The sequence below is a fragment of the Mastigoproctus giganteus genome, chromosome 1 (genome assembly GCF_048544385.1).
Source record: "Mastigoproctus giganteus isolate SK-2022 chromosome 1, ASM4854438v1, whole genome shotgun sequence".
Classification (NCBI taxonomy): Eukaryota; Metazoa; Arthropoda; class Arachnida; order Uropygi; family Thelyphonidae; genus Mastigoproctus; species Mastigoproctus giganteus.
In genome coordinates, this window is record NC_143575.1 from 213,907,480 (window position 1) to 213,933,807 (window position 26,328).

The 26,328-nt window shown below is 38.6% G+C and overlaps 1 protein-coding gene across 1 annotated transcript in view; it reads right to left on the minus strand.

Moving 5' to 3' along the window:
- The window catches only part of Cngl (Cyclic nucleotide-gated ion channel-like), a gene marked incomplete at its 5' end in the record, with an annotated part of 316,907 nt that overhangs the window by 155,261 nt on the left and 135,318 nt on the right, over positions 1–26,328 (minus strand). The window contains 2 exons of the mRNA XM_090368676.1: positions 4,697–4,785; positions 19,220–19,281. Of these exons, the coding sequence (XP_090224802.1) occupies positions 4,697–4,785; positions 19,220–19,281 (151 nt within the window). The remainder of the gene's footprint in view (positions 1–4,696; positions 4,786–19,219; positions 19,282–26,328) is intronic.

Genomic DNA, 26,328 nt, shown 5'->3' on the forward strand with positions numbered 1-26,328 from the left:
GCTGGTTAGAATACCAGTATATCCCGTTGTCTAAGACAATTTAAAAACGAAATTTGTTTCATGGAAGTCCGTCATCAATGAGATCTAATTTTATTCATAATGGAAATTTGTTGTGTAATGCAGTTAATGCACTGCACGTCTGGAATCAGTATTATTATTATTAGCCATATGGTGCAAGGAAGCTTGAGGCTTAGCTGCACAAGCCACAAAAAAAAAAAAATCCCAATTACTCTGAGAGAGAGAGAGAGAGAGAGAGAGTTTTCTTCACTCCTGAATTTGTTGGTCTCAGGCGAGTACTGCGCGGTTGATTCCTACCGGAAACTCGGATTTTTTGTCCAGCAAACAGGCAAATGGATCATACTGTTACTTCATAGCCTTAGTTGCTTTGGCGCTCAACACACACTCACTCAGAACCAACTTTTCCTCATTCACCCCTTCTGTTTTCTGAAACAACCTTCCATAACATGTACTTCCCAAAAATTACAATCTACAGAAATTCAAAGCTAGCCCTCGTGGGTAGTACAGTTGGTAGTATCGCTGTCCTTCCCACATGGGGTGGCAAAGACCTGAGTTCGAATCCCGTCGATGACGAAAGGAATTTTTATGGGTCTTTTTCACAACATGGCTGAGTTAGTTGGTCTCAGGCGAGGGTAGCATGGTTTTTTTACACCGAAAACTCGGGTTTTCCGTCCAGCAAACAGAAAATCGACCTCAGAACACACGCAATTTACAGACAATATACACAGAGCAACATGGTTTTAGTTGCCGATGATCCTAAAGCCCAACAACAACAATTCGAGAATATCGTCTATCTTCTCTGCGTTCAACCCATTTACAGTATTAAGCGCTAAAGGTTCTAATGTCTTTCATGTTAGGGATTTTCATAAAAAAAATCCACAATGACTCCTTTGAAAGTTTTGAATGTAGAGTATGGTGTGACTTTTACAGAAAGCCCTCTGAAGGAGGTGCGCTTTAACAAAGATTTCTAATGGGCTGATGGTGTGGTTTCCATGTCTACTGATTGTGATCGTTTTACCTTTTTTTTATTTAATTTTATTTTATTTATTTATTATTATTATTTTTTTTTTTTTTTTGAGCTCGCTGCAGCAGCATTTTCCAAACATTTTTGGGTGATAAATGGAGACATCTTTTGCCTACAGGCTGATTCTCAGAGAACGTATTACGGGAAGGAGGGAAAGTCTTGCTAGATAATATCTATTCTCATTCTTCAGCCTGTGCAGTGCATGACCATGCTGATGTCTGTCCAGATAACATGGACTCGGGAGCTCTAGTAGGGGGGAAAGTGTCAAAGTTCGTGTTTTCGCCTTTTAGCTCTGGGCCAGAGGATTTCTTTTCCCAGGTGTTCGTTCTCGGGAGAGTGACCAAGCAATATAAAAGTTATTGTGTTAGTAAAAAAAGGGAAAACAAGGCGCGGGGGGGGGGAGGAAGATGGTTTTCATTTCTGAAACACACATCGTAAGGCAAACAAACGTAAGAAAAGTTAAACTAAACGAGAACTGGTACTTTGAGAAAATGCTTTTTATATCGCATAGTCACTTAAACACTATAATTTTTGCCATTCGGGGTCCATCAACTCGGGAATGCTGCAATTTAGGTTTTGTTATCAGTAGCACGTTATCATACATTGCCGTTTTTCAGTAAATCAAGGCAGACCAGTAGATCGGTAGACCATTTTTGTAGACGAAGGCGCATGACTCTGGGTATAAATACCTTACTTTTGTACAGTATAAATGTGCCGCTATCAGGAGAGCGGAGATGCCATCGTAAACATTGACATCAGACGGTATGTGATGAAAGTTAAAGGAAAAAACTGCATCGGCATGTTTTATTTCGATTTTAACAAATTTTGCGTCAAACTCTGTTAAAATAGGAGCACTGCTGATCTTATTTTTCGTTTATCTTATTAATTTTAATGCTTTGGAAAGTATTGTATATATATACTGTATATTAGTTAGAGCAGGATTTTGTTTCTTATAATGCCTTGTATTTTAACTTGGGCCAACATAAGGTGTTTGTTCTGTCATAAACGGTTTAGAGTACAACACTGACCCAAGAAAGAATTGTGTTTGGTCCTTTTAAAATATTTCACGATGAGCTGTTAAAGATTAGGTGCTGATACTACGAAATTCTGGAAAACCTCTACCAACCTCTACTATGAATTAGCTGAAATAGTATGTATTGCTTTCCCAAAACGTTTTGATACAATAAAATTTTATACATTATTTCGATAGATACGAATTGCAGTTCTTAAGAAAAATGTACGTTCAAATCAAATATTTACAATGGGCTATTTAAAGACTGTTTTTGAAAATCTATTTTTATAAACGGATGAAGGACGCTTTGAGAGTACGTTTTCAGGATAGAGTCATTTCCTGGAACTTACGTAAAAATCTGCTTTCAAACACAGTTTTGGCTTTGAGGCTATCGAAAAGTTCACCATGGATTCCCCCTCACCCCGCCATATAATTAAGAGATTAAAGAGGATAGAAATACATGTTGTTGTTGTTGGGTTTAGGAGCATCAGCGACTAAGCCCATGTTGCTCCGTGTATATTGTCTGTAAATTGCATGAACACATATTGTATGAGGTGGATGCTACAGCTGCAGGTTCCATCACCCACCGAACAAAGTGTTTTGGATAATGAAAGGAAATGCATTGCACTCATTTAGTGACATAACACTGTCACAAAACGATACAGGGGCATACGACACGGTGATTGGTCGGGCATTTAGTTACCAAGTAGATAACCGAAATACTCGAATCCTGCAGTCAGCAGTTGTGAATAGGGCCGGTCCTAGAGGGTGCAAGAAGTAATGTTGGTGAAAAGGGCAAGCAAGTTAAGGACTGGGATTTACCCCGTTCGGATTTAGGGCTTTTTAGCCGAATCCAGATCCCTAAATACTGGCCATGGTTGTACAGATAATCGACTATGAAGTGGCCATGTGCCGTTATAATCATCTGTATGTATGTATGAACATACATTGTTTGGCAGAGTATCCATTATACTGCACCGAATTATATAAAGTAAACAATAAACAATGGCAAATATAAGGTACATCTGAATATTTATTACCAAAAAATCTATGAATTTAGCCTCGAGCTATGATATGTAATAATTGCTTTCCTTTTACGATGCACTCGGCACCAATTTCGGAGTGTGCGCACGCACGAATATGTTAATAAAATGCAATTAAAAACTACTTTTTTCCTTAGAAAAACTACTATTTCTCCGACAGCTAGATTTGCTCGCGGGTATAGATAAGTAAAATCTTGCTTTAATGAGAGGAATGGGTTATTTAGTTGTTAATTTATGTAAACTTATTAAAATAGACGAAAAGCAAAAAATTAAGGTTATTTTTGTAACAGTAGTACGGCATTATAGGCATTTATTAAAAAAAGAAGAAAAAAAACCGAATTTTCCGAGCTATCATTGCTACTACGAAAATACGTAATATATTTTATTAGCTCCGAGACTAATCAGAATACGCGCATTACCGTAACAAAATTAGCCTCTCTGATTAGCGAGAAAGTCAATTTTGCTACTTAAAAAAAAAAAAAAAATATATATATATATATAATTTCATTCAAAATTATTTAATCCAAAAAATTTCTCATTTTCTTTTAATTTCAACATTTTCAGTTCTGTCGTGAATTACTCATCTACTCTTGCAATATATAAAGTAAGCACTAGTAAACCAACAAACACTAATATAACTAGTTAACACTAGTAAAACCAGATAATGACCTTAGATTTAAAATAAAGAAGAAAAAAAATAAAGAAAGAAAAAATAAACTTTTCCAAGATGTCGTCTATTTTACAATTTTCTTTTATACAGATTCTTCTTATTATGACCATTTCTTGCACATCTATATCTTTATACTCTTTTTTCACAAGCTATTTTTTGTTTAATTTTAAAATAAAAAAAAAATCTCGGGTTAATTTCAACCAATTTATGATTGTTGCCATTTAGAGCTATTTAGTACTTTTACAAAGTGCTAAATGGCTCTAAATTTAGCACTTTGTAATCTATTTTTTATAGGATGATAAATCAATTGTCTTATGGAAAGAATGTTTTTATTCGTCTGGTGCTACACTTTCTATTCCAATGTACTCACAGTTATCTTCTGTCAAACAACAAACCATTTCTGAGCAGTGCCACCTCTGTAAAGTTAAATGCCACGGACAGGCTGGAGGCTCGATGTGATATGGAAGTTGGCAAGCGAAAAGTGAAATGCGCCACTCGAAGAAGAGCAAGAAGACAGCGCGCGCTATCTGCCACGTTACATGCAGTGGCTGCAAGTTCGGTGGAGCTGACAAGCTGCGCGTGTACGTGACTGCTGCCACACCGTCAGCACGTGAGCACTTTTAACACTCTCTAATGCCTTTCATGCAAAAGCCTCGTGACACTATGCGTTACATATGCAACAAGTAGCTAAAGAGGCGTTCGTTTTTTTAACGGTTATGATAAAACATGCGCATAACTGTAACCTGTTTTATGAGCGCTTAGGTAAATCAGCAGTATCTTATGAATATTGTAAATTCATATTTTAAGGGAATGCCACTAATGATTGTATTTTTATTGCATCGAAAACCGAATTAGCTCCATCGTTCACTTTTTTTTTTTTTTTTTAGTATTGCTAAAATGAAACTTAACTATTGAATAATATAACTTACCTAGACCAGGAATAATCATACCACCTCTGTACCCTCCTCTGCATCCCTCGAGGCACCTTGTGATGTCTCATGTACATTTTGGCTCCATCCTGAATGCATGAAAAGATATTAAGAGCGTTTAGATATTAGAGTTGCTGCCGAAGCGAAGAAGACAGCAAAACTGATTGCTATTTTAGATTTATAATATACACTCACTGATCCATTTATTAGGTACATCCTCATCATTCAAGGAATCAACCGCTCCGTCAGATACAGTGTCAAGTGGATATACAAAAGCAGTCAGATACCAAAGCAATGTGTGTCTACAATTCAGCGAAAGAATGGACCAACAGCGCGACATAAGTGACTTTGAGTACTGTATGATGGTTGGTCACGGAGGTGCCGGTACAAGTATCACGGACACTGTTGTTTTGGTTTTTAGGAGCATTAGCAACTGAGGCCATATTGCTCCGGGAATACGCGGTGGTCATTCCCTTGACCTTTCCGCATCCTCCGTATTTGGTGGTGACGGGCTCGAACCCCGGTCTAATCAAGAAGCGTGTGCTACGCACTGCTGCTCCTTCCCACCTGGCTACGGAGGCGCCCACGGACACTGTCGTCCTGATTTTACGTTTACATAACAGTGTCTAGCGTGTACCGAGATTGGTTCGACAACCAGAAAACATGTGATCGAAGGCAGCTTGTTGGTTTGAGAGGTCGACGGAGGGTGAAAACGATCGTGAAGTTTAGTAGAACTAAGTAAAGATAGCCAAAGCTTATTATTAAAAAACAAAACAAAAAACGGTTGTCTCCTATCTGGGTATTCCAAGTTGTCATTCCCAAAGTCATTTCCATTCCAAGTTATTATTCTCTTTGAGACTTGGTACAGCAAGTCCTGCGTTTCTGTTGCTGCTGCAAGCATTTCCAGAGCCTGCATTTTTTAATGGATATTTGAAATGTGAAGGGAGGACTCGTTTAAAGAAACGGAGCCATGCCACTCTTGGACAGAAATTTTCACACGTTTTGACCAGTTCAAGAAGGAGCATTGTTCTGATGTAGCAACGAACAACTTTTTAGACATTTTCGTAGCAAATCTTTCATTATCCACTGTGTACCTGCACCTTCTGTAGAAACGGCCGAAACATAATTTGGATCAGAGGTACAAATTTTTGATTCACGATTCCACTGATTTCAATAACACACGTTCAACCTTCACTCGACATTCGAGCGGATTTGTCTGCTGACGCCAAATTCAGTGGCTACAGTCCTTTACTCTTCGCATTCTTTAGTCCGAACTCCCCGTGATTTATTCTTGTTCTAGAAACTGAAATGTGTAGTGAAAAGGCAGAGATTTCACGACTTTGGAGGTCTTGAAAAATCGCTGGACGTGTTGACGAAGATAATAATAATAATATAAACAGTGTGCCCTCACAATAAATCCTAGGAAATCAGTCCAAATAATCATTACGATTTCATGACTCCAGAATTTCTATGAACAGTGACAGAAAAGCCAGACTACAAATCACAAGCAGCTTAGAATAGCAGATGACAATTTTTTTTTTTTAAAATACAATTTAGAAACTTTTTTTTATCATGCCTCGTACATCGTTTATGACAAGTCCTCCTTCCTTTCAAGCTAAATCTATCTGAGAGTCAAATTCCGTGTCTGAAATCGCACGAATCTAGCGGGGAATCATAGACTTTTATAAATCTGTTTTGAACAGCAATTATTTTCATCTGAGTGAAGAAAGATCTGACTTATCAAGCAGATGCAAATTCCCAACAGACATAAAGCACTTCACCCACTGCAACAGCACTACACCTTCTTAAAGTGATGGAAAGAGGTATTTTACCAATATTGATTTACCAAATGATCCTACAATCATCGCTCAAAATTCACTATTCCTTGCGGAACAAAGCCACAGTCATTCATCTAGCCACAACACTGAATATTCTCAGAACATTTTAGTTTAAAAAAGTGATTACAACGTACAACTTACGAGCAGTGTTGCCCTCGGGGGTAGCACAGTGGGTAGAATCACAGTCCTCCCCACAATGGCCGGAAAAGACCTGGGTTCTCATCTCGTCAATGACGCAAGCAATCTTTGTGTCTTTTTCACTGCGTAGCTCAGTTAGTTGGTCTCAGATGAGGGTAGCATGGTTTTATTCTCCCGGAAACTCGGGTTTTTCGTTTAGAAAACAGCAAATCGACCACAGAACACACGCAATTTACAGACATATTATATACGGCGTAATATGGTCTAAGTTGCTGACGTGCCTAAAACCGTACAACAAGAAGCTAACAAGCGAGCAATGTTTGATATCGTTAATGTTTTGCACTCACAGAAGTCTGTCATTAATTCTACTGCAACAAGGGATATATTACTCAATTCCTGAACCCTTTCTTGAAAGCAGGACTCTCCGCTAAAGTGAGAATCTACGAAACCATGATAGTCAGGTTGGCACACCGAGTGTTCTCAAGAGGTAGTATTATCATGTTTATTGTTTACGATTCTGTAACACTCGTTCACCACTAACAATGCTGATGATTTGAAAATAACAATCCTGATCATGTTCTTCGACAATGCTCTGAGCATCACACGCACATGAAAAGCGCGTCCACCAGCTAGCGGAATATCTCAAACAGTTTGGCCTCAGCATAAATCTTAGCAAATCAGTCCACTCATTAAGCCTTCGTGGGCAGAACAGTGATTATAATCATCGTCCTCAAACTGGGTAGAAGAGGCCTGACTTCAAATTCCGTCAAGAATGCGAGAAATTCTTAAGGACTCCCCCCCCCCCCCCGGAGATCATAGCTGAATTTGTCGGTCTCAGACGACGAATGCACGGTTCACTTCCCGGAAAGTCGCATTTTTTATCCACAAAACAGCAACCGACTGAACTGTATACACACAATGAAGAGACAATATACTCATGCTTCATAGCCCTAGTTGTTTTGGTGTCGAACGCACACATAACCTAACTAACCAAATAACTTACTCTTTGTAAATTTCACTTAAACGTATTCATCAGATGCTTCATGTTATTCACATTTCCACTTGCTGATGGTTTTTTTTTTTTTTTTTTTTTGGTTTTTAGGAGTATTAGCAACTAAGGCCATATTGCTCCGGAATATATGCGGTGGTCATTCCCTGACCTTTCCGCATCCTCCGTATTTGGTGGTGACGGGCTCGAACCCCGGTCTAATCAAGAAGCGTGTGCTACGCACTGCTGCTCCTTCCCACCTGGCTACGGAGGCGCCTCCACTTGCTGAAAAACATACTGTTGATAGAGATGGTATTTGATTCAAAGTTAAGGTTCTACCACCACCTCCAAAGGCTAAAAATCAAAATATTCAAGTTGAGATGGTAAATGAAGCAGCAACTGATCTTCTGGCTACAACCAGAAGATACATTCAAATGATTTTTTCTTCCATCCTCTTATGTATCTGCATTTCCCACTAGCATTAAATCGCTGTTTAGAGATGAATATTGCAAGGCGTTGTACTGGGCTTTGCATTAACAGTAACAGAGAAGAAAAACATGGAATGATTATAAATTGTTAGAAGGTACCGAGTAAGCACAAATTAGTGTGTAATTAAGTTACTCAGGTGGTCAGGTTAGGAGCCAGGATTAGCAGTACGTTATCTAATATGGAATGAGAGTTAAATGATTTTATAAAAATGGAAAGGAAGGTGGAAGAGAAACTGTTGCATCTAAATTTGGACAAAGAACCTGGTGCTGATGGAATCTATTCAATTATATTAAAATAAGCTGCAAAAGAGATAGTTAAATCTTTAACTATAATAATGAGAACATTTCTTGGATTCAGGAGAAGCACCATAGAATGGAATGTGCAAATGTATCTCTTATTCACAAGGGTGGTTAAAAGCGCCAAATGGCTCTTTTAACTATAGACCTGTAAGTTTAATTTCTGTGCAAAGGAAAATAATGGAAAATCATCTTGATTGGAGTGGAGCTATAAGACAATAACAGCATGGGTCTGTTAAAGGGAGATCATGCCTCACCAGCCTGATTAGCTATTATGAGGTCGTCACAAAGGAACTCGGTGAAAAGAATAATTTTAACATTATATACTTAGATTTCATTGAAGCCTTTAATACTCTACCACATGAACGATTGTTATATAAATCGGAGTAATCTGCATTAGGGAAAAGTTACTACTGTGGATAAAGGAATGGGTAAGTGGTAAGAGACAAAAAGTAACTGTAAATGATCACTGCTCTTCATGTACTTATGTGATGAGTAAAGTTTTCCACTGAGGTTGGTGTAGGGTCCCTTACTGTTTTTTTTATATTTATTAATCATATTGATGTAGGCGGCTAAGGCCATGTTGCTCCGTGTACACTGTCTGTAAATTGAGTGTGTTCTGAGGTCGACTTTTTTCTGTTTGCTGGACGAAAAATTTGAGTTTTCGTGAGAAAAAACCCTCGTCTGAGACCGACTAACACAGTCACGTTGTGAAAAAGACCCATAAAAATTCCTCCTGTCATCGACGGGATTCGAACTCAGGTCTTTTTCACCCGGTGTGGGGAGGACGGAGCTCCTACCAACTGTGCTAAATGATTTTCATCCCGGGACAGTAATTTTGCTAGAAGGGTGTTCATTTTGTAATAATTTTTCAAAATAACATATTATCGATACATATACACAATTTATATGCAGGTTGTTAGACAACTGCCTCTTTAAATATTAACAGTTTATAGGCGATAATCTGGAGACGCTGAGAGAGAAAGGTTATTCAATCAAACAAGCCCTTAAGTTATAACCGGCAAAGTCGCTGGAAATAATCAACGAGAAGTCTACAATTGGATAAATTGATATACTTCCTGCAGCGTTGATGTCCTATATTCTCTGTCAGAACAACTCCCGCAATCAATTTGAAGAGAATTACAGTGTTCCACTATGTTGTTTGGGATTAATATACGTATTTAAATATTTAACACGTTTGTAAGTCTGCTTCTAAACCTCTTTCCTTTTGGGAGCATAAGATACAATATTGTTAACTGCAGGTGTATCTAACCGTCGGGAAATTAGTTGCTGCAATATGTTTATGTTCCTTGAGACTACAATATATTTCCATGGAGAAATGGCAAGCGTCATATAGAGGACCGAGTTTGATACCGTGGGAGGATTGCCCAAACGCGATTCAAACATATCATTATCCAGTACTACAACGCATAAATAAGCTTTTGGTATGTAGGAGGCACAGATGACCAAATGATCAATGCATAAAGGATGACGGGGTAAACACACATTGGTTATTGTTCTAGTAGCTTTTGGTTTGTGATCCCTATTAATTCTTGCTTAAGGCTCCAGTGTATAACATAAAATTTATTTTTAGTTCATTGAAGTGACAAATGAAGCTGAGGTTCTTGTCCCAGGTTACGCCCAGATCCTTCAAAATTATCTTGTGGATTTGTGCCAGGTCAATGAAAACACAGACATCATTTTCTACACGCTTCTTCGAGAACATGAGTTGTGCAGATTTTTCTTTATTTAGGTGGAGTACAATGTAATTTATATAATTATTTAGCCCAAGCATTACTTTTAGGACCTCCAGGTTGACCTCCTGTACAATCAGGAGTAAGTGAATGAACGACGAGCTTGAGATCATCAGCATATACCAAAAAAATTAGGATTTTTATGACAAGAACGGTTCAAATGCTGCTGCAAACAGTGTTGAGGACAAAACTCCACCCTGCGGAATACCTCTAGTTACTTTAAAAGTAACTACTCGCCGCTGTGATAAACCAGCAGTAACCTACTGATTACGATTCCATCCAAGAACCTGAAGGAGGTTTCCAGTAATACTGAAATAAAGCTGCAGTATGGGCAGGAGAGCGTTAACTACATCTTACGGAGAGATTTTGCAGCCTTTATGTCAAGGAAGATAACATCCAACTGACTTTTATTGTGGAATACCTTTTGCATTTTAAAGAGTGTTTGGAGTAGATTAGTGATCGTAGACCGCGCAGTGATGACACCGTGGAGATATGTAGGTCTATGGCTGAAACAATAATCAACTATTCTTGTATGAATCGCTTTTTGGAAAACTTTCAGAAGCGAGCACCCAATCGAGATTGGCTGCAATCCTTTAGACATTTTGGGATTTGGATTTTGGAACTGGTTTAACATAATAGAATTTCCAGATTAAAGGCTTGGAGCCAGTTTTTAGAATTCTTTGAGTGTGTAGTGAAGGATATCAATCATGTAAATGCTACAGACTTTCAACACAAAACAGGGAAATTCATCCGAGCCGATCGTAGCTTTATTAGGAAGTTTGTTGACCGCCTTTATTATTGATTCTTTAGAAATTTGAATAGTTGAAAGGTTGGGTCTTGCAGTTTTCTCAATATTCAAATTGCATATACTGCTTTTATCTTCAAGTTGTCTGAAGTTTGATTCAGCTCATGCATTAAAGGTGAATTGACTCATATTGCACTTCGTCATATGCTTACAATAAATCCGCTTATTTTCTTTCAGGCGGTTGTAAACTAACTTATAGTGAGTAGCCTTTTTCAATTTTAGAAAACTGGCTTTCCCTTTCTTGAAACCGATGCGGTCTTGGTCGACCCCCTGTTCTTTTTCATTTTCGGAACGCTTTTTGCTTTGTCAGGATGGCCCTTTTCAACGCAGAAGAAAACCAGTGATGTGATTAATTCTGGGAGAAATAGTGATAACTTTAGAAGCACCGCAATTCCTGAGAGATTGGCAGAAAGTTCAAGTTTAATGTCTATATTTGCTGATAATACAGAGATAAATATATTGGTTAATGAAGCAATCAGGGTATGCTACTACAAGACGATATAGATAAACTACGTAGATGGGTAAGAAATTTGTACCCTCGCATACCCAAAGCGACGCATTACATTTGATAATCGTGATCCCAAAATTACATACCATTTGGGCGGTACCAAACTCAAGATAGTGGAGTATAAAAAGACCTAGGAGCAATTGTACATTTCGACATGAAACTCACTGAGCAGTGCATAAAAGATGTTAGAACAGCTCGTGGGGTTCTGTTAATGATACACAGGAACTTTTCCAGCAGGTACAAAGAGGTGATTGTCCTGCTGCATAAAGGCATGATTAGGCCACATTTGGAATGATGCGTTTTACACCATTTGGAAACCTAATTTTAGGACGGATACAGATCTGATGGAAAGGGTTCAGAAAAGAGTAACAAGGTTAGTGGGACATAAATGGATATTCCTAACAAGAAAGACTGTGGTTCTATAGGTTGCAGTCTCTGGAAACCAGGCATTTGCGTGGTGACCTAAATGAAGTGTATAAGGCTTTAAAAGGGTTAAGTAAACTGAATGCTGATGCCACTCTTTCTCAGATGATGCACACAAGGGGGAATAAATTTAAAATGGAAAAAGAAGGTTGCAGAACAGGAGTGCGGAAATTTACATTCAGAAAAAGATTAACGAATTGTTTAAATTGTTTGTGAAGATGGGTAGTTCAAATAAATTTATGGAATGTTACGATATGCTAGGGTTTGGACCTATTATTATTAGAAAGAATGGACAAATGAAGTTTCTTCTCTTTTGGCTGGTGCTGTATAAGTTTTGCTTCGTTCATCACGTTGCCATCAGTAATACTAACATCACCCCCCTGAAATTCGCAGCACTACTGTTCTGTCAACTACCCTGGACCTTTGCAGGCTTTCATCAAGGATTAATGACATCACATTTTATCACTACCATTCATCAAGAGGGTATCTGCTACAATCTCATCTCCTAATCTATGGTACATCTGCGTATGGAGAGCCTTTGGACGAACACTGATGTCAATGCATGGCTTTTCTCCGTTCGTTCCAGGATACATCTTACGGATGGATTCGATCGCTATCATGAGCGCACCACCAACATGGTGATGCGCTCGATTCCATTCGATACAGATTTCATGAGGATATGGGCAGATAAGATTTATCTTTGTGAACTCCTTAAGGAATTGAACACAGAAATCCACTAGTAAAGTTCCTCTTGATTAACATCTGAGCATTGTTTCGATTTTGTTTAAATATGCCTAAGCTGGGGATTTGTTGGCAGTGTAACATAATCACGACTTTCTTTAAGTAAAGTGATGTCCTTGTATAATAATGGTATGACGTCAATTTGTTAATGTAATTTGAAATTATGTTTCTGATCGATTTTTATAGATTTGCAGACTTCGTACACATTGTACCCTACCCCTATACGTATGTCATAAAGAAAAAGATTTTTATCTCTAAAATATGTAATTTTGAGAAATTATTTAAAAAGAGTTCTACGGGTCAGTTGAATTCCATTATTATAGAGTGGTATCACGATTAAACTTTCATTATTTTGAATTAGCTACTATTCGTGTTTTTTCCTCATTTCTTCTTTTTAATTGAATTAAAATCCTTCATGTCTATTATTTTCATTCCTCTCTCTCAGTATTGTTACTTTTTCTCCTATTCTTTCTAATTTTCCTACTATTCCTTTGGCTGATTTCTTTTATCACTTTCCTCTTCTAACTTTTATACTGCTCTCTTTCTTTCCTCTAATATCCATCTATCACAGTTGTTTTATTCTGCTGCAACACACACACACATCGAGAAAATATTCCCTATCGTGGGCATCATTATGCAGTAGTAGTGTTAAGGTAGTCAGTTCCATACAGAAAAATCACTTTTGAAACCGGTATCCTAGCAACAGCCCATCAAAGCTGAATACTATCTTCTATAGCGAAATTTTTGCAGAGCTTTTTTTTTATAGAAGAAAAGTGCTGTATTTTAAGAGAAAGTAGCATTATTTTCAGAGAGGCAAAAGATGTTGGTAAAAAGGAGTTAGTAAAGTATATTACCGGCTGGCTCACAAGTAAGAGTTGCTCCAAGACATACAGCACTTTTCATAAAACATTCACGTAGAACCAGGTGTGTGTGTGTGTGTGGGTGTGTGTGTGTGTTTTACATACCTTTGCATTATACGAACGCTGTATAAACATTTTAAAATATTTCATACTCCCAGATGACGCGAGCTAGAGAAATATTTTGGCTCCGATGTAGAACAAAATCACGAAGAGACTTTGTAAGCAAAAAGAAAAGCATTGAATGGAAAAAGGGGGGGAAAAGTTGACGATTTATTATTTGTCAAGAACCATAGTGGAACCATATTTGCCAAGAACCAAGACCCGTAATATTACTCGCATACACGGGTAATATTAAGACATTTTCTTATTCCAAAGAATAAACAGTAGCAGCAAGCGCCATGCTTTCTGAATAGATACAAAGATAACTGGCAAGGTGTAGAAGATTTTTAAATTGGGATATGAATCTTTTGTCTCATTTGTAAACTTCAGTTAGGTCTGTGAACTTTGAGCAGAGTATATTCCATATATATGGCTATAAAATCATAATTTTCCTTTTTACTTTCTATATGAACTTTTAGAATTCAGTTTCTTACTTGAACACCGTGAACAAATAGTATTGTCTTTTATTTCATCTATTAATATGGATTTATGGTAAAAGGCTACGCACATTATTCTCTTTTTTATCATTTTATAAAATGTATAAGCGATCTTCAAAATGACAGTGTATTTTATGAAAGTTTTCTACGGGACTATACTCGCACAAGACAGGTTAACAATGTACAATGAATTTGTACAGTGTACAGAGCGATTTCTATATAACTAAAAAGTGACTTATAGTTTCGGACATATTTGCACATTCTCAAATTTGTATAATGAGATAGCGAAGAGTTAATGAAAATTATTCGTATTTTCCTTGCTCCTTTCTGGCTCACTTTAAAATATGAGCAAAAATGCGTGCGTTTTGAGCGCACACATGCTGTTTCTGAGCTAAGGAAAAATTAATTATAATTGTTTATTTATACAATTTTTATAATTGTTTAATTGTCGCGAACACTAATGGCGTCAATTAATTGCTAATTATAGGCGACGTCTATGCGGAGACTCGCAGTTTCCATCAATAGCTGCAATGTGATTAAATGTGTATATCTCAGTTACCCGTGCACCTTCAAATAACTTATATTGTATTAAATATTCAAAATTTGTACAACGAATATGCAAGTGACTCGCCGAGAACTTCGCTAACAAACTGTGGGGGAGATCGATTCTCGGGATATGCAGGAACTATTAGTTTCAGACTATTTATTACAGAAATATGACCTTTGTTTTTTGTTGCCTACCATCGAAATTGGAAAAACAACACTCATAACAATGTCAACAATGTCGTCTTTCGAAGACAGATTCCTCCTGTTCTATAATATGCCCTCGTGGGCAGCACAGTTGGTATAATCGCCGTCCTCCCCACACCGGGTGAGTTCGAGTCCTGTCGATGACGTGAGGGATTTTTATGGGCCTTTTTCACAAAGTGGCTGAGTTAGTCGGAATCAGGCAAGGGTAGCTTGATTTTTTCTCCCGGAAACTCAGGTTTTTCGTCCAGAAAACAGAAAATCGACCACCGAATACAAACAATTTACATATAATATACACGGAGCAATATGGCCTTAGTCGTTCATGCTCATAAACCCTACTACAACAACATTGTTCTATATATGCTTCGTTTTCCGGCCAAGGTTTATGTGGTTGCCATACAAAACATTACAAAATATCATACGAAGACGTGAAAGGAAAAAAATCGAAAAGCTGACAAGCAATATATGCTCGGTCAAGCTGTCCTACACAACTTTTAGGCTATCTATTAACTTTAAAAAAAAACCCACGTAAATATTTGTAAATAATGTAAATATGTATAAAGCGAGTTATAATTTTAGAGTCACAAGTTGAAGTTTTATCTTTAGAAGTTGGAGTTTATTGATAAAGCTGTGCTTTATTAGTCTATTGTGAGTTATATTTTTATGTATACTAAATTTTATTCGTTTAATATATTTATTCTTGTTTATTATGAAGTTTTTAGAGTGTTATTGAGTATGTATAAACTTTGAAAAGTTCAAAGGCACAGAGACAAAGTATTTGATGTGTGAGTTAGAGTGGTGATTCGCTCTAACTCACATATCATCTGGGGTTACGCGCCTTCCAGGTTTGATTCATCAGATGGACAGGCGCGGTTAAGAATCAACTAGTACCATCTTGTCTTTTTTTTTTTTTTTTTTTTATAAACATGAACTGTTCCGGTAGTGCAATGTGCCAGTCCTAAAATCAAATATGAGTTTATAAGTTAATAACGAATCAAATACGAGTTTACTGCCTGTTTCAGCATCATAGTGAAGCTGTGTCCAGCAGTCACCACATCAAAGTCGCAAAGTTTAATTCATACTATAAGCTTTTCGTGTCCCTGCACCCATGGTTTTACATGCAAGCGAATATACATATCGGTATACATGGATTTCCTGTTGTCACCGTAGCTGTAGTATTGGTAAGCTTACCAAAGAAGCTATTGAATCTATAAATAAAGAGATAAAAAGATATCCTGAACTTTAAAGAAAGAAAGACAAAAGATTTGAAGGAGCATCATCAACAAGGATTCCGAATGGATGCAGGAATGCCGTTCCTGTTCGTCATACTCATCGGTGATGTCATGTAAAATTCGTTTCGTAAAATTTTCCAAAGGTGATCTCCGATGGTTCAATCTTTGATTGAACCGTCGGAGATCACTTTTCACGCTTTTTTTTTTTGTTACAAACTGTGAGCGATGTTCTCAATTTATAAGTAACAAGAGATTGATAGTCTGAACATCTGCATCTTAAGGCGACGAAGAAACAAAAAACAACTAATATATGGATGTGTTATACTGTGCTGTTAAATTTTCACTAAACATGCATAAAAACTGTATATCTATCACTGTAAATATAATTATAAATGTATATTTATAATGATAGATTTTGACTCAGTCTTTCATGAGAGGTTCTGTATAAACTGAAACATGTTGGGATGTCTGGAGAGGTCCTAAGATGGATTGCTGGGTGGCTGCAGGGCAGAAGGCAGAGGGTTGTGATTAATGGATATTCTTCAGATTGGTGTAGCCGCAGGGGTGGAGCCCCCCAACGATCGGTTCTTGGACCACGGTTCTTTCTGACTTTCGTAAACGACATCGACGATGGGATAGAGGGCTTGATGTCAAAATTTGCAGATGATGTAAAGATTGGTAGAGTAGTTAATGGTCTGCACCAAGCAGCGCTCCTTCAGGATGACTTGAACAGGCTGCAAGAATGGTTAGAAAAGTGGCAGCTAAGCTTTAATGCAGCAAAATACAAGGTCTTACACTTGGGGAACAGCAACCCCAAAATAGCCCCTGGCATTCCTGCCGTGAAGGGTAAATTGTATACATTCTTTGTACACAATAAAGATTATATTTATAAATTATACACTTGGTGGAGTTGAATTAAAAACAGTAGAGGAAGAAAGGGATCTGGGAGTTACGATATTCTATCGATGATTTATCGAACAATAGCCTGCAGAGAGGGAAGTCATAATCCCTCTCTATAAGGTAATTATAAGAATGCATCTAAAAAGAAATTGAGCTTCTGGAACGGGTATAAAGACGGCAACCCGCAAGGAGATCTCCAAAAAGGCGACAATGAGGAAAGACTTCTATGGCTTACAGAGTTTTGCAACAGATATCTTCGCTGATTTCTGATTGAGGTCTATAATGCTCTGAGAGGGAACAGTAAGATGAATGAAGACGACATTTTCATTGTTATGAATGATTTCAGAACTAGAGTGGATATATTCAAATTACGGGGGAAGAGAATTAGACCTGATTGCAGGATCCGATTGATTTCTTTTAGCGAGCCAGTTGTTAATTACTGGAGCAAGTCACCTTCGCAAGTATTTGGGGCTATTTAATTATTTTTTTATAATTTTTTGGCTAGTGCAGCAAAAACCGGTGCTTCCTTGCACTATATGGCTAATACTAATATTAAATTACAAACCAAAATAAACACAAAATTGTTAACCAACCTTTTTTTTTTTTTTTTCCTAATACGGACAACTGCGTCGTGGCGAATACAGCAAGATCGATCGCTGTTCTTCCACACATCATGTGGAAAAAGGATATATTCGAATCCTATCTTCTAGGGAACACCTTTTATGGGCTTCTTTCATGCATTTAGCTAGTTTGTCAGCTTTCAAGCTCCTGGACACATTGTTTCCACACTCGAAACATACCACCACTAAGTACAGAATTCACATCATTTACAGGCACTATATACTTATCACTCAAGATCTGTTGCCTTCGTTTATATGTTAAACCAAAGTGTCTAGACTTCACTTTCTTAAAGTTCGAAGATAACATTTACAAACAAACGTTTGGTGCTTCAATGGGCTCTTCCTGTCAACCATAACTATGACGGCGGTGAACGTAGTTATTACTTAGTTTTTTTTTTTTTTAAGGCGCATTAGCTACTAAGGCCATATTGCTCCGGGGATATGCGGTGGTCATTTCCTGACCTTTCCGCATCCTCCGTATTTGGTGGTCACGGGCTCGAACCCCGGTCTAATCAAGAAGCACTGCTGCTCCTGTCTGCCCACCTGGCTACGCAGGCGCCTATTACTTAGTTAATAACTAGTTAACATAATATGGGAAAGCTATGCTACAAATGTTCTGCTAGCAAGTGTCAAACAGCTTCTCCGCAGGCAACTATAGTTGTTCCAGAGGAAGAAGATAACTGAACTATGTCCTTTTGAAACATTAAAAATTACTGGAGAGGAAAACTGTTTCTGGCAAACCGGCCTACAATACTGCACTTTTATAATAGCTAATGGTAGTCCACTATCAGATTACTGCACTCGGGATTTAGACAGGAACGTGTACCCTTAAGAATCTTAAGGAATATACAAAAAAAGCGACAATTCCGTACCAGCCTAAAGTAGCAGATAGCATTTCCATAATCCAGTACGTATTCAATATTGACAACATTGAAATTCATCGGGAAAACTATTCTGTATGAAGAAAGGTGACCATCTCCGCGGACGGAAAAGAAAAGAGCAGAAAAATATCCAGAATTGATTGGCAAAGAAAGAAACTGCAGTAGTAGTAGAATTTTCTTTTGCTGACACAAAACATCGGTGCATCAGATGTTCGTATAAGGGATAAGACGAGATCTGGTGTAAGAGAAATGGGCTGGATTTCTACACATAAATATAATGATGCACGTATGCAATAGACAATGGCAGGTTTTTTCTTGGCTTCAATTTTTCGATGCAATTAATAATAATAATAAAAAGACATGCGACAGAGAGACTGTTGAACTCCTAATCCCATCCAGATCTGGAAAGAGAGCGAAATGGTAGTCCAAAGCTTTCATCAATGTTTGGACTAACATATCACACAGTCCACTTACAGGCGGAGATGGGGGAAACCCCGGTGCCGTCATACAACCAACAAACTTAGTCCACTTACAGGATTTATGGATAATCCCATCGAAAGCTCCGTTAATTTGATAAAAAGAATAAAAATTGTAATTCGTGATTTCATATTGCTGTCACAAGCATTAAAACGCGGGGTAATACGTATTTACATGAAATTAAAACAACAGTACATGATGTGCCGTTTTTAAAATAAACAACTCACCAGAAGGCGCTCAAATTCCAGACGACTGGCGTTTCGATTAGTGATCACATTGCCTACTTGGCCTGAAAATACAAGAAAATAATAAAATTATGGCATCCTTTCAACTGAAGAACTGAATTTTATTATACAAATACTACATTAATTAAAGTCTTATCAATAGAGAAAAACAGAACAATAATGAGAGATTACTACAATCAACAAATTCACAAAGAATTTATTTCTTTGCCGCGGTTTTTTTTTCGTTGACTAAGAAAATGAAAATGAAACTTGTCCATCACTCACAATTTTTGAGCAATTCGAATTTCCCGAGGAAAGGTACAATTATTACGTTTTATAGCCATCGAACAGATGAACGGCTCATGATTTTGGCTAATCCAAGTTAAGTTTAAAAGTAATGATTCTACCAGAAATAGTTATAGTTCACATCTTTAAGCCCACGCGCAGTTCGTTTGAAGGAATGGTATGATAATATGTGTTGTATTTCAAAGCACAGATTATGCAAAGTGATTTCGACATAGCCGAGGAGAAGAAGTGGAAGTAACAACAGAATTTCTTCTTAAAGGTAGTAGATACCCTTTTGGGTGGCATATAGGTTATAATATACTTCTTGCACCATTAGTAGAGGGTGGAATGTTTTTTTTTTTTGTTGTTGTTGTGAAACTAAGTTTCTGGAAGAAAGAAAGAAAGAAATAAACAGCAAACCTGCTGAAAAATACACGCAATTACAGATATAATATACTAACGCCTCACAGTTAGTTGCTTCGCCGGTTAACACACACCAGTTTGGATACGCAGCACCAAGACTGCTTTTTTTTCTCTGTAGTCGGCAAGTCAAGAAAAGTTGTTACACGGTTAGTGACTGGACATAATAGTATGGTTCCTGGACAGAAAAAATCCATCAACCGCTGGCAATTCTCTTCAAACATTTTTTTTCCTCTGATTTTTTCTGCCAAAGCTGGGAACAGTGAAATGCGAACAGAAAAATGTTCCATCAAGCCATATCAGTTATGGGAATTAAGGCTCTGTCAAGGTAGTAGAGCCTTAGAATGTTGTTCGATTACTGCTGAGCTCGTTACGCAAGGTCCAGACGATACTTATAAATTTAAACCGACTTAAAATAAAGTTATACTGATTCCCTATATACAAATTCGCTCACAACCCATTAAAACATACAAATCAGGTAACTACATAAAAAGGTAACCTGCTTTTCAACATTGTGGAAATGTCGCAAAGACATCTTTGGATAACAATTTAAGGTGGAGAGAAATTGGGAGATTGGAGGCAGGACAAAGTCAAGACGAACTGGTCAGATGGCTGAATATCATTAACAGAGTAGTGAGCAAAGTTTCGAATCCAAATTTTTTCGAGCAAAGTTTCGAATACAGGCAATGGAGCCAGTTCCAAAACAATGTCTCTCGATGACCTGTCTGACTTCAACTGGATTCTTGACGCAATTTCATCTGAAGGGAAGCCATCCCACTAACATTACAGAAAGCGACGGGTATAGAAGAAGTCGTTTAATGGTGTGGGCTGCAATAGTTGTCAACGTTACTATCACGGATGGCAGATACCAAAATGTTAAAGATACCTAGAGCCCATATGGAATGACTTACTAGAACCCCGATCTGATTACAACACGACCTGCTTGGGATGCTCCAATCAGAGGGATTGCCAGTCGCAGGTACCTATAAACTGCACCGAGCTTGCGACTTTAAGAAAGAATGGGAATTGGTACCTCCAGTACTAATTTAACAGACTCATTTTTCAGCATGAGGTGTCGATGTCATGTCTCGGCTCCTACCTACAGAGTGTTGAGAGCGTGTTATAGCGCCAAAGAAATTATGCTATGAGACGACAGCATAATGTGTCTGTAAATTACCCGTATTCTGTGGTCGTCTGATGAACGACAAACACGTTTTCAGGATTAAATACCGTGCAACCCTCGCCTGAGACCATTAATTCGACCATGTTGTGAAAAAAAAAAAAAAAAAAATTTAGCTATTGACGGGATTCGAACCCGGGCGGTGATTATATACATTGGGCAATTCGCGAGGGAGCACTTCGATGCACTGTTTTTGCATTCATCAACTACGTTGCATAACTCTAATTTTAGTTCGGAATTTGTTCAGTGTTTGTGCTTTTTATGGCACAGTACACGAATTTCTAATGCAAGTTTTGTTATAACTTAAAATATTTTTTTTCGATTAATTTGTTTTTCCGTTTGTTTCTTAGCTTTTGAATACTTGTGTAGTTATTGTTCATTGTAATTTTTATTACGATCAACTGAAACGCCTGCAGTAATGTACTTTCGCGTTTGATCATCCGTCTTCGGCAGCCGTTTATAGCCGTGATAACATATTAGGTTTGAGTATATCCGTATATGCGTAAAGCGCCTATAAACAGCATATTTTTACCATGTTCGTGCGTCTGTCAGTCCCCATAATAACTCGACTCCCAGTGGACGGATTTTCATGAAATGTTATATTTGCTCCTTTAAATATAATAAATAAATACATTTTCAGTTTATACTCTGAGTTGTTGTTGTTGTTATTTGGTTTTTAGGAGCATTAGCAACTAAGGTAATATTGCTCCGGGGATATCCGGTGGTCATTCCCTGACCTTTCCCCATCCTCCGTATTTGGTGGTCACGGGCTCGAACCCCGGTCTAATCAAGAAGCGTGTGCTACGCACTGCTGCTCCTTCCCACCTGGCTACGGAGGCGCCTTATACTCCGGGACAACCACACAAGATCAGAGGAATTCACAAGATAGACAGAATACAAGAACATTATACCGTATTTAGCAATTACTCGAGCTTGGGCCAACCACGATCATTCAGATGAGTGCACGTTTGCACCCTGGCGCTTGACGATTCGGCCGCGGAGGCGCTTTAGAAAGATTTGTGGAGCTATCCCAAATTTCATTAAAATCGGACCAGTAGCAAGTCGGCAATTATTTTTTTCCCGTCCGTCTGCGTGTAATAACTCGACTGGCAGTACTTATTCATGAAATTTTATATTTGGCTCTTTCAGAACGATTTGTCGCGCCTTCTCAAATTTCATTAAAATCGAACAAACAGAAAACCGGAAGTTATATTTTTTTCATCTTTATTACTATTATTAATAATAGCAAACATAAAAATAATAATTATTATTTCTTTCTTTTTTTTTTAAACATATCACACAGTCTACTATGGTTGTTTCCGTGCACTAATGGAGGAGCAAATGGACGATATGGCAGATGTGCAGAAACGAAATGTTTTCGGTTCTCGGTTTGCGGATAAAAGTGGTTTCTTTTTGTTATCCGTTTACTATATACATAAACCAGGAATTATTGCTATTTACTTATTATTCTTTAAAGAAACTTTAAATATATGTTACATTTCAACTTATTAAAATCCAAGAAGAAACAATAAATTAAACATTGTACTCAATATAGTACAATGTTTAATTTATTAAAATTAAACTTGTTTCTTCCTGGATTTTAATAAGTTGAAATGTGACACATATTTAAAGTTTCTGTAAAGAATAATAAGTAAATAGTAACAATTCATGTTTATGTATACACTGAGTGATCAGTGAATTATAACCACCTACCTAATACTTCGTAGGTCCTCCTTTTGCCCTCAGTACAGCAGCTATCCGGCGTGGCATTGATTCAACAAGATGTTGGAAGCGTTCGGGAGGTATGGCCAACCAAGCTGTGTGTAATGCGGTCAGCAATGCAGGTATGGAGGTGATTCGTGTATCCAGACGCCTGATATGCCTTTCCGTAGTGTCCCACAAGTGCTCTATGGGATTGATATCGGTGGAGTTGGGAAGCCAATCGATATGCTGGAAGTTAGAACTGTGTTCCTCAAACCATTCCTGCACATCAAGTGCCCGATCACTCGGCGCATTGTCATCTTGGAAGACACCATCGCCATTCGGGAAAAAGTGTAACATAGCGGGGTGTACACAGTCAGCAAGCAGTTGACGATAGCGGGGACCACTGATAGGTTGTTCCACATGCACCAGGGGTCCACGTTCCTGCCAGTGAAACACGCCCGACACCATACAACCGCCTCCACCGGCCTGCACTTTTGATACCATGCATGATGGATCAAGAGCCTAATGTTGACGCCAAATCCATACACGACCATTCACGGTGCGGAGTAAATAACGTGACTCATCCGACCAGCATACCTTCTTCCAGTCTTCTAACGTCCAACTTGCATGCTCTTTGCACCAGGCGAGTCTTTTACGTCAATTAACCTTGGTTAGGAGAGGATGCCGTAGGGGTCGTCTGCTGGTATAGCCTATACGTGCGACCGTGCGACGGTATGGTCATGGCAATTATTATTCCGGGTTGGCCCATGTTGTATTGTGTAGTTAACTCTTGTACAGTGTTGAGCCTGTTTGCCTGTACGAGTCGTCGGACCCGGTGCTCACCTCTAACATCAATCTTTCGCTGACCTTTTCAGTGTTGCCGTCGGGTCGTTGTTTGACTATTTTGAAGCCAGTCGTGGTACACTTTAACTACCGCGGTCTGAAACACCTCACCAGTTTAGCCGTTTGGACACTCGAGGCACCAGCTCGTCGAGCACCCACAATCTGTCCTTTATCAAAATCCGATAAATCCTTCCTTTTTTCCCATCACGCTCGGAATTTTACTACCTACTGAACCACTGACACCTTATCTATGCTACGTAGGTCGACCAACTGCGCACTCTCATACCTCACGTGGTCAACGGGTCGCATTCAGTTTTCATACGGGTGGTCATAATTAAGTGATTACTAAGTGTATAGTAAATGGATAACAAAAAAGAAACCACTTTTAAGCGCAAACCGAAAACATTTCGTTTCTACGCATCCGCCATATCGTCCATTTGCTCCTCCAATCAGCGCATGGCAACAACCATAGTAGACTGTGTGATATGCTAAAAAAAAAAAAGAAATAATTATTATTTTCATGTTTGCTCACATAGCTTGAAATAAATGTTGCATTTCATGTGCTGTCAATTATAAAGTGTTACAAAACATGAGGTGAATATTACGTCGTGCAGTGAAGTAAAACAATTACTTTTATAGATTACCAATTAATTAATCAGTAATTAATTCGTAACAATATAATTAGTTATTTACTTTTCGCTTCTGTTAACTACAGAAAAAGAAAATTTTCAGTTACTGTTATTTTAAGAAATAAAAATCTAATGCGCCTGAAATGTAACGCACTATGTATATAATAACTACTGTACTTTATTATTATTAAATTTTCTCCTTGTGGAATTTTTTCCACCCCGTGATGGGTACTGGTACCAAGTGTATTATTACTGTTAGTACTGGAACTCTCTGACTATCGTACAAGTAAGTGTTTTCTGGGAGGCTTATTTGATCAGGATCAGATCTCTGGCTGGTATTTGATCAGGATCAGCTCTCTGGCTGGTATTTGATCAGGATCAGATCTCTGGCTGGTATTTGATCAGGATCAGGATGGACAATACTTGTACCATATGCCACATTTCTTTGACTTCCTGTATGAGGTCTGTGTACCTCCTGATCTTTTCTCGTAGGTTTTCTTTTCTGGAGGTTGCTAGTGTTGGCATCCGCTATGTCGATCAGGAAGGTAGCCATTTCCTTCTTGTCGATGAGGGTTATGCCTGGTCTGTTGTGCAAGATCGTATTGTTCGTCATTATGGAACGGTCCCAGTAGAGTTTGTGAGTAGGGGGTCTCTAGTATCGCCTGGGACTCGTACTTGTAATACGGTATACTTTCTTTGATCTACTGGTATTTTTTTTTATTCTTAAATTCTTCTTATAATTATATTAGTTCTCCCTGACTGCAGGTTCCACCTCGTGACGGGTATTGCTACCAAGTACACAGGATGGTTATTGTTATGTCTGGTCTTACTGTTGGTCGAGAAACTCTCTGACTATCCTACAGGTGTTGAAGGATTGCGACTTTCTGGAGTTCCTTGTCGGTGTTCGCTGGGAGACCTATTGCTGCTAGGCTGTTATGTAGGGTCTTTGGCACCATACTTGTGGTTGACACGATGATCGGGATGGTCGTTACTTGTTGCATATGCCACATCTCTTTGATCTCCTGTCTTAGGTTCGTGTACTTCCTGATTTTTTCCCATGGGTTTTCTGCAGGTTGCTAGTGTTGGGTACCGCTATGTCAATCAGATAGGTAGCCTTTTCATTCTTGTCCACAAGGGTTATGTCTGGTCTGTTGTGCCGGATTGTCCTATCTGTTATTATGGTGCGGGCCCCGTACAGCTTGTGGGTTCGTGTCCCTAGTACTGCCTGGGATTCGTACTTGTAGTACGGTACACTTTCTTCGATCAGCTGGTATTTCCTAGCTAGCTTCTGATGTATTATCCTGGCTACCTGGTGGTGTCTATGAGTGTACTCAGTCTGGCTGATCACCTTTCATCCCGCGGTGATGTGTTGGATCGTTTCTGAGGCCAGGTGGCATCGTCGACATGTGTCATCGGACACTCCGGGCTCTTTGGCGATTTTTTTTTCTAGAGTTCCTGGTGTTGATTACCAGGTCTTGAATGGCGAGCATGAATCCTTCAGTCTCGGGGAAGAGCATCCAGCTCGTGAGCCATGCATTGGAAGAAATTTTATCTATGTCATCTTGATGGAGATAATAGTAGTGTCTGCCATGGAGTGTCTTCTCTGCCCATCTTTCTAGCTTCGTTTGTGCCTCCTGGTTGGGAAGGGACTCCTCGCTTATGCTGAGTGGGGTATCCCGCTTGTCTATCTTCCTTATGGTCTACTGGAGTGCTGTTTTGTGTTACTGGAAGTAATCCTCCAGGTTAGCAATCGCTGTCTTTTGTTGCTTAATGAGGTCTATCAGGCCTCTTCCCTTCCTCTTTCTTTCCGGGCAATTATCAGTCTCTTCACGGCTGATTTCGGGTGGTGTTGGCGGCTCTTGGTCATCATTGTCCTTGTCTTTCTCATGATATACTCCAGCTCGGAGTCCAATCTATGACCCCGAAGGAGTATGTTAGCACTGGGGGACTGCATAGGTGTTCATGGCTTTAACTGTGTTGCCTCCGTTCAGCTTTGCTTTCAACAGGCTTCTGAGTTTCTCGTGGTATTTTTTGGTCAGGCAGGCCTTAAT